The sequence below is a fragment of the Pteropus medius genome, unplaced genomic scaffold, assembly GCF_902729225.1.
Source record: "Pteropus medius unplaced genomic scaffold, Ma_sr-lr_union100, whole genome shotgun sequence".
NCBI classification, from domain to species: domain Eukaryota; kingdom Metazoa; phylum Chordata; class Mammalia; order Chiroptera; family Pteropodidae; genus Pteropus; species Pteropus medius.
This window is the reverse complement of record NW_024349798.1, coordinates 16986058-17003795: the sequence shown is the minus strand read 5'-3', so window position 1 is coordinate 17003795 and position 17738 is coordinate 16986058. Positions and strand designations below refer to the sequence as shown.

Sequence of the window (17738 nt, the reverse complement as noted above, 5' to 3'; positions counted from 1 at the left end):
ATGGTATAACATTTAGTGTTCTTTTAGCTTATTTTAGCCATTTGGGTGATATACAAAGTATAGTAGAATTATTATAGCAAATAATAACATCAAGTTTGGCTGTTTTAATTTTTATTTATACATATTAGTAAAGCTTTATTGTCCACACATTAGAGTAAAATGTATGCCCTTTACATTTATTGAAATATTACCACAAACTTAAAAAAAAAAAACAGAAAAGTAGTTGGGAAAATATAATTATTTTGTCTAATCTTAATTACATTAATACTCTATATTAATTTAGTTCCTATTCTCATCCTGGAATTATATTTTTCCTAATGACTATACAATGTTGATGTGACCTCTCTGTGAGGCTGCAGGGCTAATGTGACTGTGTTTACATTTTCACAGAATGGATTCTCTGAATTACTCTCCTCAAAGCCCCCATCACCTCCTTGTTCCTCAGACTGTAGATGACAGGGTTGAGCACGGGAGTCAGGATGGTGTAGAAGACAGCCAGTATCATGTCCTCTTTTGGAGATCTCAGGGATCTCGGGCGTAGATAAGTGTAAACAAAGGGTGCATAGTACAAAGTCACCACGGTGAGGTGGGTACTGCAGGTCCAGTAGGCCTTCTTCCTCCCTGTCTCTGAGCGCATGCGGAAGACAGCAAGGAGCACCCGGCCATAGGAACAAGCAATAGCAATGAAAGGGAACAAGAGAAACAGGGTGGTGCTCGCAAACACTGTGCTCTCATAGACCCAGGTATCCATGCAAGCCAAACTCACCATAGCTGGGACATCACAGAAGAAATGGTTGATGGCCCTAGATCGACAGTAGGGAATATGAAGGATGTATGCAGTGTGAGCACAGGAGTTGCTGGCGCCCGTCATCCAAGATCCTGCTATCATCAGCATACACGCTCTTTTACTCATCCGGGTGGGATAGTGGAGGGGAAAGCAAATGGCCACATAGCGGTCATAGGCCATGCATGTCAACAACAGAGCTTCCGTGCCTGCTAAAGTCAAGAAGAAGAAGCTCTGAACCCCACACCCAATGAATGAGATAGACTTGTTCCCCAGCAGGTAATTGAAAGCCATTTTGGGGACAGTGGTGGAGACATAGTTCAGATCAATGAGAGAGAGCTGGCTGAGGAGGATGTACATGGGAGTGTGGAGGTGGACGTCCAGCACAATGAGGAGGACCATGGACAGGTTGCCAAGCAGAGCCATCAGGAACATGAGCACAATTAGAGATAGGAAGAAGAGCCCGACTTCCGATGGAGGGAGCAGCCCCAATAAGAAGAAATCAGTTGATGTTTGGTTATAATTCTCCATTTGATGGCTTTCCTGAAAGAAGAGACAAGATATGCATGCTTGCATGGTAAATAAAGAACTTTGAACTGTGTATTAGTTTTAAAAATTTTTGCTTTTCATCTAACTCTGAGTATTTCAGGAAATACCCAGATCTTTAAGTAAATAATGAGAGTTTCTTATTTTGAAAAAAAAAATCCCATTCTATTATCCAAAGACACAAGGTAAGGCGGTGTATTTTCATGCAAATCTTTTGTAAGAATCCATGAAATAACAAAAGGAAAATAACTCAGCTAATTCAAATAGTATATAAATGATTGTCTGCCCTCATAAATTCATTTATCAAAAATACCAAATATTTTAATTAAACATATGTAAATTTTTATGCCAAGACTGAACCCAAATAGATATCAGTTTAAATGAATACAGTTTTGGTTCATTATATGAATGAATTTAGTGATACACAGAGGGTCACATTTTTTTCCTGAATTCAAGATTTTATTTTTGTTCATCATTTGAAACATAATTGTAACTTTTTTTCTCATATTCAGACACTAGATTTTTGATATCACTTTGTTTAACATTGCTGAGTAAACAAACTCTCCTGAAAGTCAGTTGTCTGTTAGTGGAATGGGCTAAGAAAAACACCAGTGTTTATTCCCTAACACTATCAGATACAAATTAATAGTCCTGATTATTGGAATCTTCCAATATCATCATTTTTATCCTTCCATCTCAATTGCTCATTTTTTCATGGAGGGGAGACCCTACTCCAGATCTCCTGTAATCTGTGTGCATGCAGCTGCCATTATTCAGAAGTTCAAGAATCATAAAATGTGAATAATCCCAAGATTTAAAAAAAAATACAGAAAGGAAGAAATGTCAGATGGAAGATTTAACACATTTTAGATGGTGGGATTTGAATGGAAAATGGTTATTCAATTAATGAGGATAATGGGAAGAAACTGTATTCCAAAGAAAATTCTACCTGTAGAAAACCCTTGACATCGTGCTTGATCAGTGTCCTTCTAATCATCCTGGTCTACCCAAAATAAAAAGGTTCTCGATAAAAGAAGGCTTTCGCTTTTAATGAGAGGAAACTACTGGGAAAATTACAATGAGCAAATTACTGTATGACTCATACAGAATTCTAAATCCACAGATTCTGATATTTTTGAAGAAGTCAAGAACAAGGGGATTAAAATATACTCAGAGCTAAATTTTTTAAAAAAGGAAAAAGTATAGACAAAAATATTTTAAAATAAAATGTAACATATTTAGAAATCTATAAAATATTAATCCACAAAAATAAGTGATCTCAGTGATGTCAGAAAATGGCAGAGTGAGAGACATCCAGAGATCTCTCCCCTGGAAACTACAATAATAAAACATCTAAAACTCAACAAAAAACACCCAAACTGCATACCAGCACATCTCAGCGTGGGATCTGCGCATAACAGCTACCACAGGACAGAACCCTGGGAGTCTGGTGGTAGACTGGGTAAAACAAGTTGCCACTCACAGCTGGAGCTCACTCTAGGAGGAGGGAGGAGGGGAGAAGGTGTGGTGTGTTCCCTGAACAGCCCTGCCTGGGGAAGCTGTGAGCTTCATGCAGCCAGGGGCAGTGCCCAGGCATCAGGGCAGAAAGCAGAGAAGTGGGGATGGCAGAAAAGTGGGAATGGCAGGGAAACAACAGTTGATTATTACCAGCTTCAGTTGCAAAACACAAGGCTGAGCCGCAGCCCTCATCCCGCAACCCGGAGGGCTCCACCACCCATATCCTCCAACTGAACGCTGTGTTGCCCCAGGGGAATCTGAGCAAATCCTACCAAAACTGAAACTGTTACTAACACTGACAGGGACTGAGACTGAAGGTAGTATGCACAATTGAATATATATAAGAAAAAGAAAAGCATTTTTAAGACTTTATATAAAGCAGGAATGTAAGAGTCTTAGACGCCACATATTGGAAACCAAGAGAAAAATGCCTTCTTTGCAAAAGGTTGAAGAGACACCTTTATTTACTAAATCTTCTTTCTGAAAAACAAAAGCAGAATACACTTCCATTAATGATCATAGGGAGAAATAGCCCATTACACATCTTGTCAATCAAGGTGACAAGGCAACTCAGACAGAAATAAAAAATCTCCAGAAATGAGCTTAGAGACATAGATATATCCGACTTAAATGACAGAGAATTCAGGATGGCACTTCTAAAAAAAATCAACGAGATCCAAATGATTCATATCAAAAATTTCAGAAACCGAAAAAACAAATAGATGAGCAGAATGAGTCCATTAGCAAGGAGATTGAAATTCTCAAAAAGAACCAAATAGAACTTCTGGAGATGAAAAATGAAATAGCAAGCTTGGGAAATAGAGTGGACCAAATGAAGGAAAGGATCAGTCATATCAAAGACAGAAATCTACAAATAAATCAGAAGGGAGAAGAGAGAAACCAAAGAATGAAAAATAATGAAAGAAATACAAGAACTAGCTGATACCAGCAGGAGAGGAAACATATGAATAATGAGCATTCTCGAAGTGGAGGAAAATGAGCAGGAATTAGAAAGCATTTTCACATAAATAGTTGATGAGAATTTCCCAAATCTACGAAATAAGCTGGAGCTTGGAATTCAAGAAGTCAACAAATCACCCAGTTATCTCAACTCAAAAGGGCCTTCCCAAAGACACATTGTATTAAAATTATCAAAAATCATAGACAAAGACAGAATTCTCAAGGCAGCCAAGAAAGAGAGGATGGTTACCTATAAAGAAAAAACCCATTAGAAAATCAACAGACTTATCAACATAAACTTTACAAGCAAGAATGGAGTGGAATCAAATATTTAAATTATGAAGTAAAAGGAACTACCAGCCTAGAATAATGTATCCAGCTAAGCTCTCCTTTAAATATGAAGGAGAAATTAAGACATACAAAAATTGAGGGAATTCTTCACTAGGAGGCCTGCATTACAGGAAATACTGAAAGGGGTCAGGTCCCCTAAATCAAAATGACAATAAAATATATAATTAGGAGTAACATAACTAGCAGGCAGATAGAAGCATAAAAGTGCAATCCTTACTGAGAACAGTAATCAGGGCAGAAAGCAGAGAGATGAGATGGCAGAGAAACAACAGTTGATTATTACCAGCTCTGGTTGCAAAACTGAGGCTGAGCCACAGTCCCCAACTCTGAACTCAAATGACCTCTCCACCCATACCCTCTGAGACTAAACACCACAGAGCCCAAGGGGAATCTTAGCAAATGCTCCTGAAACTGACACTACCCTGACAGGGACTGAAACTGAGGGTAGCAGCGTGATTGAATATCTATTAGAAAAAAAAGGCATTATTAAGACTTTATATAAAGCAGGGATCCATGAGGCTTAGATACCACCTCCTGGAAACCAAAAGAAAAGTGCCTTCTTTGCAGCAGGCTAAAGAGAAATCTTTATATAACAAATTTTTCTGGAAAAAAAAATCAGAATACATTTCCATTAATGCCCAGGTGGAGAAATAATCCATTAAAAACCATGAACAATCAAGGTGACAAGGCATTTCAGATAGAAAGAGAAAAATCTCCAGAAAATAAGCTTACAGATATAGAAATATGCAATTTAAATGACAGAGAATTCAGAATGGTACTTCTGAAAAAACTCATTGAGTTTTGAAATGAGTCATATCAACAATTTCAGGAATTGAAAAAACAACTAGATATCATCAGGGGAGGAAACATAAGAATAATGAGCATTCTTGAAGGAGAGGAAAAAGAGCAGGGCTTAGAAAGCATTTTCAGACAAATCTAAGGAATGAGCTGGAGCTTGGAATTCAAGAAGTCAAAGGAACACCCAATTACTTCAACCCAAAAGGGCCTTCACCAAGAAACATTTTATTAAAATTATCAAAAATCATAGACAAAGATAGAATTCTCAGAGCAGCCAGGGAGAAGAAAACAGTAACTTATAAAGGAAAACCCATAAGAGTATCGTTGGACTTCTTAGCACAAACGTTACAAGCCAGAAAGGAATGGAATCAAATAATTAAACTATGAAGTGAAAGAAACTACCAGCCTAGAATACTGTATCCAGCTAAGCTCTCCTTTTGATCTGAAGGAGAAATTAAGACCTTTCCAGACATACAGAAATTAAGGGAATTCTTCACTACGATGCCTGCACTACAGGAAATACTGAAAGGAGTCAACTCACCTAAAACAAAATGACAAAAAAAAATGTAATTAGGAGGGACTATCAGATAAATAAGCAGAGGAGTGTAAACTTTACAAAGAACAGGGCATTATAAGCTAAAATAATAAGAGATTTGCTATAGCAAGATATAATGAACGTTCAGCATACATAGGGACAAAGTGAGACAACAATGAATGAAAAGGAGAGGATTCAAAGATCCAGATTCGCAAAGGGGAAGGGAAATAAGGCACGTGCAAAAGGAAATGGACGACATGTATATATATATATATGCGATAAAGAGATACATAGAAATGAATGATAATGATAGCACAACATATCAAAACTTTTGGGACACAGCAAAAGTGGTCATAAGAGGAGGGTTCATATCATTATAGGCCTATCTCCAAAAACAAGAATGAGCCCAAATAAACAACCTAACATTTCATCTTAAAAAACTAGAAAAGGAAAAACAAATGAAACCTAAAATCAGCAGAAGGAAAGAAATAATCAAAATTAGAGCAGAAATAAATGAAATTGAAAACAAAAAAGAAAAAAGAAATGCAGCAAAGAGCTGGTTCTTTGAGAAGGTTAATAAAATTGACAAATCTCTGGTAAGACACACTAAAGTAAAAAGAGAAATGACACAAATACACAAAATCAAGGATGAAAGAAGGGAAATTATGACAGATACTGCAGAAATACAAATGATCATACAAGAATACTATGAAAAAATATATAACACTAAATTTAATAACTTAGAAGAAATGGGCCAGTACTTAGAAAAATACAATCTTCCTAGACTGAATCAAGAAGAACTGGAAATTCTAAGTAGACTGTTCAGCAGTATAGAAATTGAAACAATCATCAAAAACCTACCAAAAAGTAAAAGTCCAGGACCAGATGTCTTCATCAGTGAATTCTACCAAATATTCAAAGAAGATTTAATACCTATTCTCCTCAAATTCTTCCAAAAATTCGAAAAAGAGGAACTAGTTACCAACTCATTTTATTAGGTCAATATTACTCTGATACCAAAACCTGGTAACGATACACAATAAAAGAAAACTACAGACCAATATCTCTCATAAACACACATGCAAAAATCCTAAATAATATACTAGCAAAGCTAATACAGCAACATATTAAAAAGATTATACACCATAATCAAGCGAGCTTCATCCCAGGAGCACAGGGATGGTTTAACATATGCAAATTGATTAATGTGATATCCCACATAAACAAATTAAAAAATCAGAATCATATGATCATATCAATTGATGCAGAAAAAGCCTTTGACAAGATACAGCATCCATTTGTGATCAAAATACTTTATAAAATCAGTATAGAAGAAAAATACCCTAACATAATAAAGGCCATCTCTAACATATCCTCAGCCAACATTATACTTAAGGGTGAAAAACTAAAAACCTTTCCTCTAAGGTCTAAAACAAGGGAAGGCTGCCCACGATAGCCACTCTTATTCAATATAATAATGGAGATCCTAGAGATTGCAACCAGGCAAGAGAAAGATATAAAAGGCATCCAAATAGTAAACGAAGAACTTAAACTGTCACTATTTGTGGATGACATGATTCTCTATATAGAAAATCCTAAGGACTCCACAAGAACATTACTAGAAAAAATAAGCAAGTACAGTAAAGTCTCTGGATACAAAATCAACTTTCAAAAATCCCTAGTGATCCTATACTCTAATAATCAAGTGTCAGAAAAAGAAATGAAAAAAAAATTCCTTTTCTAATTGCATCAAAAAGAATAAAATACCTAGGAATTAATATCTATGAAAAGAAATCGAAGAAGATAAAAAGAAAGGGAAAGATATTCTGTGTTTTTGGATTGGAAGAATCAACATAGTTAAAATGACCATATTACCTGAAGCATTATACAGATTTAATACAATCCCCATCGAAATCCCGTGAGCATTTTTAAAAAGAAATACAACAAAAATCATCAGATTTTTATGGAAGCACAAAATCCCCAGATCACTGATGCCATCCTGCGAGAAAAGAACCAGGCTGGAGGCATCAATCTGCCTGACTTCAAATTACACTACAATACAACAGTAATCAAAATGGCATGGTATTGGCAGCAAAGCAGACACACAGACCAGTGGAACAGAACCGAGAGTCCAGAAGTGAATCCATATTTATACGGGCAAATAATTTTTGACAAAAAAAGCCAAAAACATGCAGTGGAGAAATGAAAGCACTTTCAATAAATAGTGCTGGGAAAATTGGAAGTCCACCTGCAAAAGAATGAAACTAGACTGTTGTCTATTATCACACACCAAAATTAACTCAAAAAGTATTCAGGACCTGAATATAAGACCTGAAACAATAAAAGGCATAGAAGAAAACATAGGAATTAAACACAAGGACCTTGGTCTTAAAGAGGATTTTATGAATTTGGCCTCAAAAGCAAGGGAAGTAAAAGCAAAAATAAATGAATGGAACTATATCAAACTAAAAAATGTTTCTTCTCAGCAAAAGAAATCGTCAACAAGATAAAGAGACAACCATCCGAATGGGAAAATATATTTGTAAGCAACGTCTCTGATAAGAGCCTAATATCCAAAATATACAAAGAAATCATACAACTCAATAACAACAAAAAAACAAATGATCCAATCAAAAAATTGGCAGAGGACCTGAACAGACACTTCTCCCTAGAAGACATACAAATGGCCAACAAATATTTAGAAAGATGGTCAACATCGCAAGCTATTAGAGAAATGCAAATCAAAACCACAATGAGATACTATCTCACACCTCTTAGAAAGCTATAATCAACAGGACAAGTAATAGCAAATGTTGGAGAGGATGTAGAGAAAAAGGAACCCTCATACACTACTGGTAGGACTGCAAATTGGTACAGCCACTATGGAAAACAGTATGGAGGTTCCTCAAAAAACTAAGAATTGATCTACCATATGATCCAGCAATCCTTTTACCTCAAAGACTTGAAAACTCATATCTGAAATGATATCTGCACACTGATGTTCATAGAGGCATTATTTGTGGTGACCAGGAAGTGAAAGCAACTGAAGTGTTGATTGACTAAAGAAGCTGTGGTACATATATACATATATACTCAGCCATAAGAAGAGATGCAATACTGCCATTTGCGACAACATGGATGGGCCTCAAGATAATCATGCTGAGCAAAATAAGCCAGACAGAAAAAATTGAAAATCACATGATATCTCTTAAAATGGGATATAAATCTAAAAGCAGCAAATGAACAAGACCAACAGACAGAGTCTCATGGACATGGACAATAGACTAGTGGTTGCCAGATGGTAGGGAGAGATGTAAGGTGGATGGCAGATGTGGTAAAAAGGGTAAATATGAGATGACAGAATGAAATCTAACTATGAGAAGTGAACATACAATGTAATTATATATATGCCTTACTATTAAAATGTACAGCTGAATCTTATCAGATTTTGTTAATCAATGTCACCATAAAAAATAAATTAATTAATTAACAAATAAGAGTCTCAAATATTTTAAAGATTAGCCAATATAAATGATTTATTCAAAAATTTAAAAAACAAATATCAAAAATTCTTGCAGGAAGTTTGTTGCAAATAGGCCAATAAGAAAAGGAAATTATAAGTAATGATAAAGGGTGGGATGTAAAAAGTAAGAAATTGGTAATTAGAACATTGAATAGAAGTACTTATGTATGATTAAGGTATTTCTACAAATGTGCACAAAAATATTGGGAATTAAATTTTTAAACTATTTCTAAGAATCGATGAATATGAGCCATCACTGACACAGCATTCACAGAGTACTTCAAAATGAATGAGAAACACTCTGATAACACATGATATACTAATTAAGAAAAAATAAACATTTTTTTCTGAAAATGTTTTTTTGTTTTCTGTAGAGACAGAGTATATTAAGCTGCTATCAAGATATATTTACATTAGTCTGAGTTATTAATCCTGTTGCCAAAACTGTGTATGAAGTGTTACTATTGCTGCTTATCCTCTATTTTCTAAAAAGGACTTTCCACGGCTAAATTTGTAACAGATATTTCTTAATTACATAGTATCACAGACATAAGAGGGTGAAGATTATGAAGAGGTCATAGAAATAGCAGGTGACCCATCAGACCTGGTACTGGATTCATGGAGTGTGCAATTTTTACTTACACCGTTTAGACCAGGGCTTCACTATAACAAAAGGATCTTCTTTAAAAAGATTCAATCATATCCACTATATATGTATTTTTTTAATTTTATTTTATTAGTTTCAAGTATATAGTACTTTGGTTAGAGATTTATATAGTTTATAAAACGATCCCCTAATTGTCCTTTCTTCCTCTGTCTCTCTACCTAGCCATTACGTTAATGATAACTGCATTCCCTATGCCATGTTCCCCATTCCTGTGACCATCTATCAACTACTAATTTGTGCTTCTCTAACCCTTCACCTCATTCTTCCAGCCCTCCAATGCCCTTCTCCTCTGGCCATCAGCAGATTTTCCTCTATATTTGTGAATCTGTTTTTGATTAGTTTGTTCTCTTTGTTCCTTAGATTCCACATATAAGTGAAAACATATGGTATTTTTCTTTCTCTGATTTATTTCACTTAGCATAATAATCTCTAGGCCCATCCATGTCATTGCAAATGGTAAGATTTCATTTTTTAATGGCTGAGTAATAGTCCATTATATATATGATCTCTCTCCAAGTAGGAAATACAGATGGCCAATAGACATATGAAAAGATGCTCAAGGTCACTAATCACAAGAGAAATGGCAATTAAAACCATAATAAGATATAACCTCACACCTGTCAGAATGGTTATCATCAATAAATCAAAGAACAACAAGTGTTGGAGAGGATGTGGAGAAAAGGGAAGTCTCATGCATTGTTGGTGGGATTGCAAATAGGTATAGCCACTATGGAAAACAGTCTAGAAGTTTCTCAAAAAATTAGAAATGGATATACCTTTTGCCCAGCCATTGTACTTCTGGATATTTATCCAAACAAAATCAAAACAATAATTCCCAAAGATCTATGCACCCTTATGTTCATGGCAGCACAATTTACAATAGCCAAAATATGGAAGAAACCTAAATGCCCATCAACAGACAATTGGATAAAGAAGTTATGGTTCATATATATGTGTATTTTAAAGGGAAGACCATTTTTAAATGGACAGTTAAACTTCTATTAGATTATTTTTATGTTTTTTTCTGCCTTTGCCATTGAAATAACAATAACTAACTTATTTATACTTCATTCTTGAAAAACTCTCACCTCTTTTGATTACATTGAAACACCTTAAAAATTTTGACAGTTAAGCATCAAAATCAATTTTACAATATACAGGAGAAAATTGATAGCACTTGTCTGATTTTATACACTGGATGAGAGAAAGGTCTATTGCCTATCTTCACTGGCGTCCTGACAGGTGTCAAGAATTATGCCAACTTGACAACAAGCTTCTGAGGTTGGTATTACAGTCCACATTTGTAAAAGAACTGACATTCAGAGAATTTAAGTGACTTTACTTATGTCACGAGCTAAAAAGATATCCTTATCTCTTACCTTATGAGAGGTGATGAATCAAAATGTGAGGTTCACGTTTTAGCTATCAAATTTATTTAAACATGAATTCTCTATTCAGACTAGGCAGTGAATGATGAAAAATATATTTTATAAGTTATTTTATGCCCTAATAAAAATGTTTTAGTGTTTAAAGACTTCACATTTCACATCTTCCTGGAGACATGCTTCCTCGGGTCTTCTGCTCTTGCTGTGTTTTCACTGGTGTCCTGCAGCAACCCAAAAGTTCACACTAGCCTCTACTAAGTAGGAGAAGAAAGCCTTCATTAATATCACTCAGAGGTACATCATACCTTATGGATTCTAACTGAAGTCTAAATCATATGTTGCTTTTAAACAAAAAGTGTTCCTGTCTAAGAATTTATGTTTACCAAAGATCACCCTCACTGGCCCTGTAACTCCAGCTGCGGATGTCCACATTCTATCCTTGGATTTCTTCCTAAACTTGAAAGTGACACACGTCACATTTCTGTAACCCCTTTCTTTGCATAGTTCCATTTTCATTATCCTTTTCCTTGGAAGTTTGAAGTAACGTATTGAGAGAAATTTCTGAATTTTAGAATTCATGTATTTATTGTTGGTACAGATATTTAAAATGTACTTGCATTGTTACACAGATTGAAAAAAAAGCACTAAAACCCAAAGGTTTGCAGTTATTTATTTGAAACTGCATGATGGCCCCAAGTGTAGAATTCCTGTTTTCTGATTCTCTATGCAGATTTGTGTCTCGAATGAAAAATGATTTCAAAATTTGGCTTCCTTTCTTATGTGTGACTTTTCAGGCCAGTTATTATACTTATCAGAAATTAGCCTGCTTTATCAAAGATACATTGTTTACAGAAAAAAATTCATGTTTCAGGCAATCCTTTGGGGAATCTATCCAGCCAGAGCTCAGGTATACAGTCCAACATCCTACCTCTCCTACGGTGTATAGTTATACATATGTGGGTGTCATCCAGTGTGAGGTTTCTCATTCACCAATGCTTAACTCAATCAACTCCAGGATAGGAGATATGAAGTGGGCTTAATATGTTAATATCATGCATTCCTTGAGTGATTTAAACATTTAAGTATGTTATTTAGCATTTAAGCAAATTACATTTCAATAACTAGGGTACGAAGTGAGAATTTATAGTTGTGTTTGTGTTCCCATCATTTCATAAGTTAGAATTGACTTAGAATCAAGGTTATACACACACATATATGCACATACTCATGTGCACACACACATTGTGTTCTGAGATGGATGCTGTTTCAGGATGAGTGATACTGATACATTCACAAGTGAATTGTACAACTTTAACTGTCAAAACTTAGATTTACTTCTAGTACTTTCATTTTGGGGGAATGTGACATTGATCTGGTGAATTTTACTCTGTGAGCTTGTCACTTGCAAATTAACAGGTACGAAATCTTTAAACGAGGAAGTACATAGTGTGTTAAGCACATCTGATGTATAATCATTTAAGCAAGTGGTTCTTATCTGGGGGGTGAATCAACCCTCTCCCCAGTGGACTATGGGCAATGGCTGGAGATGTGTTTGGCTGTCACTTCTGCCATGTAGCAGGTGCTTCTAAACATTCTACAATGCACAGGACACTCACAAAGAATTATCAAGCCCAAAGTTCACTTTTGTTTAGAAAACTCTCAATTAATGTAACTTTGATCTTATTAGTTTTTATCTTTATCTTTTTAATTTGCACACCTGTCATCTACTAAGACTATGCAATGATGAAGTGTTTTCTTTTAATACTCCCATTTGAGTCACAAGAGCAATGTCAGGTTGCCTGTGCTGTAATCATGTGTTCATTCCCTGAGGGTTCAGTGAGTGCACAAGGCCAACAACAAGGGAGAGTCAGCACTGAGCTAAAGCGCTGGACAATCCATGACCACCAGCCCTGACTGGCACAACTGCACTAGAGAAACCATACCATCCAGGGTCTTTACTGAGTACTTGGATCCAGGTGTGACCTTTAGCCATTGAGTCAACTGTACATACAGTTGATTCAGTTCCCATGGATAAGTACTAGACACACCCCAACCATTTCAATAACTCTCGGTCCAAACCTCATCTCATTTCTCTTGCAATTCTGATATCTCATTTGTGGATTAGCTTGGAAAACAAACTACACAAACACCAAACTGTTGTCTGTGCTGGTCTTCCAGGCACTCTGCCCCACACTGTATAAAAAGCAGCCACCTGGCACCCGCCTCTAATATAATTCTGAGCTCTACTTGCCTGTGTTGACTCCTGGACTGAAGCACCATCTCTTCCAGATATGCAAGTGCACCACCAAAAGGGTGATTTAAAATGGAATTAAAATATGTATTCTTAAATGAGGTGGCTACACATGGACATCTTCACTGCTTAGAGTAAAATGTCCATGTAAAAACCTCACATTCCTCATTCTCACAATTTCTACCAATTCTTACTCTACATAAGAAGTTCTGTAGGCTTTAGTGCACCATATCACACAGAAGGCATAACCATGAATATTTTCAGCCATTAAAAAGTATATAACATATAGTGTATGTAGAAACTTGGAAAGTATGATAACGTAAAGTGAGCAAAATAGCATATTCAACATGATTGCAACATTATTATTAAAAGTCTATAAAAATGATTTAAAAAAAAAAACCTTCCTTTGGTCTTGGAGACACCTCCCCTGCATTATCAGATGAACTAAATCTTTCTTATAGTTTAAGCCTCCTGTTAAACACACCCTATTATATATATTCTTTTGGTCATTCAGGACGCACAAATTCTCTTGCCATCTGTGGTTTCATCTTAGCTCCCCTGTCCTCTTATTTTCACATCCATCACCTGCTATCATCATGTTCCCAGTGCCTACATTGTATGAATGTAGCAGCCCTGAGAGAGAGAGCTGTGTGTTTGCCTACAATTCAGGGAAGAAAATCACACTTCACATCAACCACTTCACCGTTTTTCACCTTCCATTTAAGGTATAATATGTGTGATGGCAATTTTTTTTTATCGGAACTGAAAATACTGCATATTTTAGGAATAAATAAAACATCGTCTTAAAAAAGTTCCCAAGTAGCCATCTAATTCTTTGATGGTTTTTTTCTTAAATCTATATGTAGCAGTTTGATACACGGTAGGCCACAAATGCAATTTTTCTCTTGAAGTCCTCTAGTTTATGAGATGGGAATTTATCACCGACTGATCCCATTGCTTAACTAAGGCCAATTCTTTATTAATATAATCAAATTGCTCCTGAAGCATTTCGCATGTTTCTCAATAAAAACGAATATTAGAAGCAGTGGGTCCCTGTCTTCCCAACTTCTGGGCAGTGCCCTGTGCATCTCTTGAGCAAACTTCCATGAGTATATTCTAATGAAAGTACAAACTCACCTCTCAAATCTGAACTTCTCATTTCAAATACATCTTTTGAGACATGTCTGCAGCCTTGACTCTGGGTTTCAATTTGAGGATGTTAATTCTAATATTCCTTGTTTGGTTGGCATTCATTGAGCAATGTCTCCTGAGACTAGAAAAATGAAGAGAAAGTCATTAGTAAAGCAGGGTGGCCTCAGGCCAGCCTCAGGGAGGGCCACAGAAACCTCCCAGATGTTTTCGAGCATACCTCTGCCAGTTCCTTGGAGAAAAAGTCAAATGTTATTTATATATTTTTCATTCTTTAATTTTTAAAAATTTATTGGGGTGACATTATTTAATAAAATTACATCGGTTTCAAGTGTAGAATTCAACAAGCATACTATGTACATTGCATTGTTGAACCCAAAGTTAAATTTCCTTTCATCACTATATAGTTGACTCTTTTCATCTTCATCTACAGCCCCTTCCCCCATCCCTCTGGTCAGCACTAAAGGTTTGCATGTGTCCAAGTGTCACTGTTTTTATTGTTCATTTGTTGCTTTCTGTTTTATGTCCTGCATATGAGTGAAATCATATGGTTCTCAACTTTTTCTGTCAGACTTATTTTGCTTAGCATGGTAATCTCAAGATCCATCCATGTTTTCATAAATAACACTATTTTATCTTTCTTTAGGCTGAGTAATATTCCATTGTATGTATGTACCACATCTTCTTTATCCAATAATGTCTGGAAGAGCACTTAGGTTGTTTCCAAGTCTTGGCCATGGTCAATAATGCTGCTATGAACATTGGGGTACATATGTCTTTAAGGATGTATGTTATCTAATTTTGGGGTAGGTATCCAAGAGAAGGATTGCTACTAAAGAACAACTGGGTCAAAAAACAAATGCTATTTATCTTCATATTTTATTTTATTGAAAGAATTATTTGTTGATGTTTTCTACATTTCTATTATTTCCTACTGTCCACTAAGTATATAGTTACACTGTGCCTACATATACTAATTAATCGTGTAGATTTTATTAAATTTATCAACACTTCTATTAAAACAAATGGGATGAATTTTATTAGACACATCATTTTACATACATATATATTTATGCACATATGTACTGTAATTTTATTAAATATATTATCTTATATTTTAAATAATTAGTGAATATTTGGTCTTGTCCAAAATGTCCATATGGCCATTTGGTCCACAACAAGAGATCCTTGATCATATGCCATTACCAGCAAGGCTACAGAGGCAAGACAGGTTATTATTGGCTATAGAGCCCCAAACAATTACATAATCAACATTATATGATAGTATTTTTTTGTGTTTTAACCTTATAGACTAAAAGTATGAATAAATGGCATAAGCGCTTTGATCCCAGGGATGTTTCTAAACATGAGTCTCACAGAAGAAGCCGGAGGAACCAGTGGAGCCCCAGTACAGTCACAGTGCTAGATCTGTCACAGGGGCAGCCCCTTGTCTATGGTTAGTCCCAGGAAGACAGTGGGCAGGAAAGCAGGATAGTCGGTGGAGCAGAGTAGAAACTTCAGGCTGACCAACTGTAGATCTAGTAATGTTTCAGTCCCTTGAAGGGGCTCTTATGTTGTTTTAATTTTTCTTCTGTGAATAAAATAGAGTCTCATAAGTTTCAGTGAGTTCAATTACAGAGAAGTAAACTAGTATTTCTGCATATGAGAGGGGTAAAATATAGGAAGTAAAACAAATAAAATCAGAATAAAAATTGCAAATTAAAAACTGGGTAATCCTAACATACACTGATAAGTTTAAGATTTGTCTGTGTTATTCACAGATAGTAGATCGAAATATGAAAATACATTTTTTACAAGTGGATAACTTTCTTCATTGTTACATAATTTTTGAATTTCAGAATACATTGTTGACTGAAAAATTAATATTGTCTAGGTGTTTTGTCATCAAAAGGGATTTATTTGGGAATAAGAAAAGGTTGTAACACAGAGCTTATAGATATGGCCAGTTCCACCACACTCGAGCCTGCATACCAAGATTTGGTTATTTATAGAAGAAAAAAGGAAAATAAAGGAAGGGGAAGTTGGATCTATCAAGCTTTCCTATAAACATAGGATCTTCATGTAGTGTTCTTATGATTATGCAAAGCATCAGAATGTTGATAAGCCCTGGCTCCTCCCAATGACTCATCCTATTGACTATATTTGCTTTAGGTTCCAGTTGGTCTTCATTATTTCCTTTGTTTGAATGAGATTTTCCTCTTAAAGCATCACTGATAAACAAGCCTTTCAACTCAGCAGCCTTCTGTACCCTGGTGTAAGGAAGGGACTCTCTGTGTGACATCACTCTCATCAGAGGGAAAGTATGTGGATCAGGAACAGCTCATGTCCAGGGTCAACAGGCAGTGAGGGCAGAGCTTAACAACAAGAAGAATTCAAAATAGAATTAGAACAATGTGGCAACCTAGTCTATATGGTGAATTTAAACTAGGAGCTCAAACCTGTAGATAATGAAAGAAAGACCATTATTATCTTAGTAGATCAAACTTCTTGATGACAGATACAATAAACAGAAATCATTCTTTCTTTTACAGTAGCTTAGGAGATGCAAACAAGGGCACATTCCTTCCAACAAAAAGAGAAAAATGAAATAAGCATTGACACTAAGAAAAGAGTTGTACAGGCCTGATTTAGTCTTTTTGCAATTAGTTTCCTTCAGGTCCCACCTACTTTAATTGTGACAGCTTTAGTTTAAGATTGTCAGACTGTGCAGTTCCTGTCAGGGTTTGGTAACTTCTTTAGGTGTGACACATATATTCAAGTCTGCTCTCTGGAATTGGTAGTACAGGATGAGTCAGCAGTATCTGGGAAAGGTCCTTCCAGTAATACTGGAGGCAATATTTAGTGAGGACCCTTTTCCAGCAAACATAATCTCCAGGTGGTAGAGTGTGAACATCCAAATTTTCCTATCCTTGCAGTGCACTGTGAAAAGGCTGTGCCACCAAACTATGATTAGTTTCAATAGAAGCAGTTAACCTTTATAATATTGAAGTATGTCTCCCTTTATCAACTGTGGATCTAAAGAAGCAGGAGCCAATGCGTGGGGCGTCCTGGAATTATGTGGCAATGTAAAAGCTTATGAGGCCCAGAAAGGGCAGACCTGGGATTTGAAAGGACTAACCACAATGCTTTTGGCCAAGGTACATGAAGATCTTCTACAAATTTTTCCAACTGAATCTTTGCAAGGCCATTAGCATGTTCAACTCAGCCTGAATACCGAGATGGTGGGCACAGTGCAGGCATTGTAGAACTG

The 17738-nt window shown here is 35.9% G+C and overlaps 1 protein-coding gene across 1 annotated transcript; it reads right to left on the bottom strand.

Annotated features, from left to right (window-relative positions):
• Positions 1 to 376: 376 nt before the first annotated feature.
• On the bottom strand, positions 377 to 1315 carry LOC120620558 (olfactory receptor 2L3-like). The gene has a single exon (XM_039885615.1). It carries the CDS (start codon positions 1313 to 1315, stop codon positions 377 to 379), a length of 939 nt encoding a protein of 312 aa, XP_039741549.1.
• Positions 1316 to 17738: the final 16423 nt, after the last annotated feature.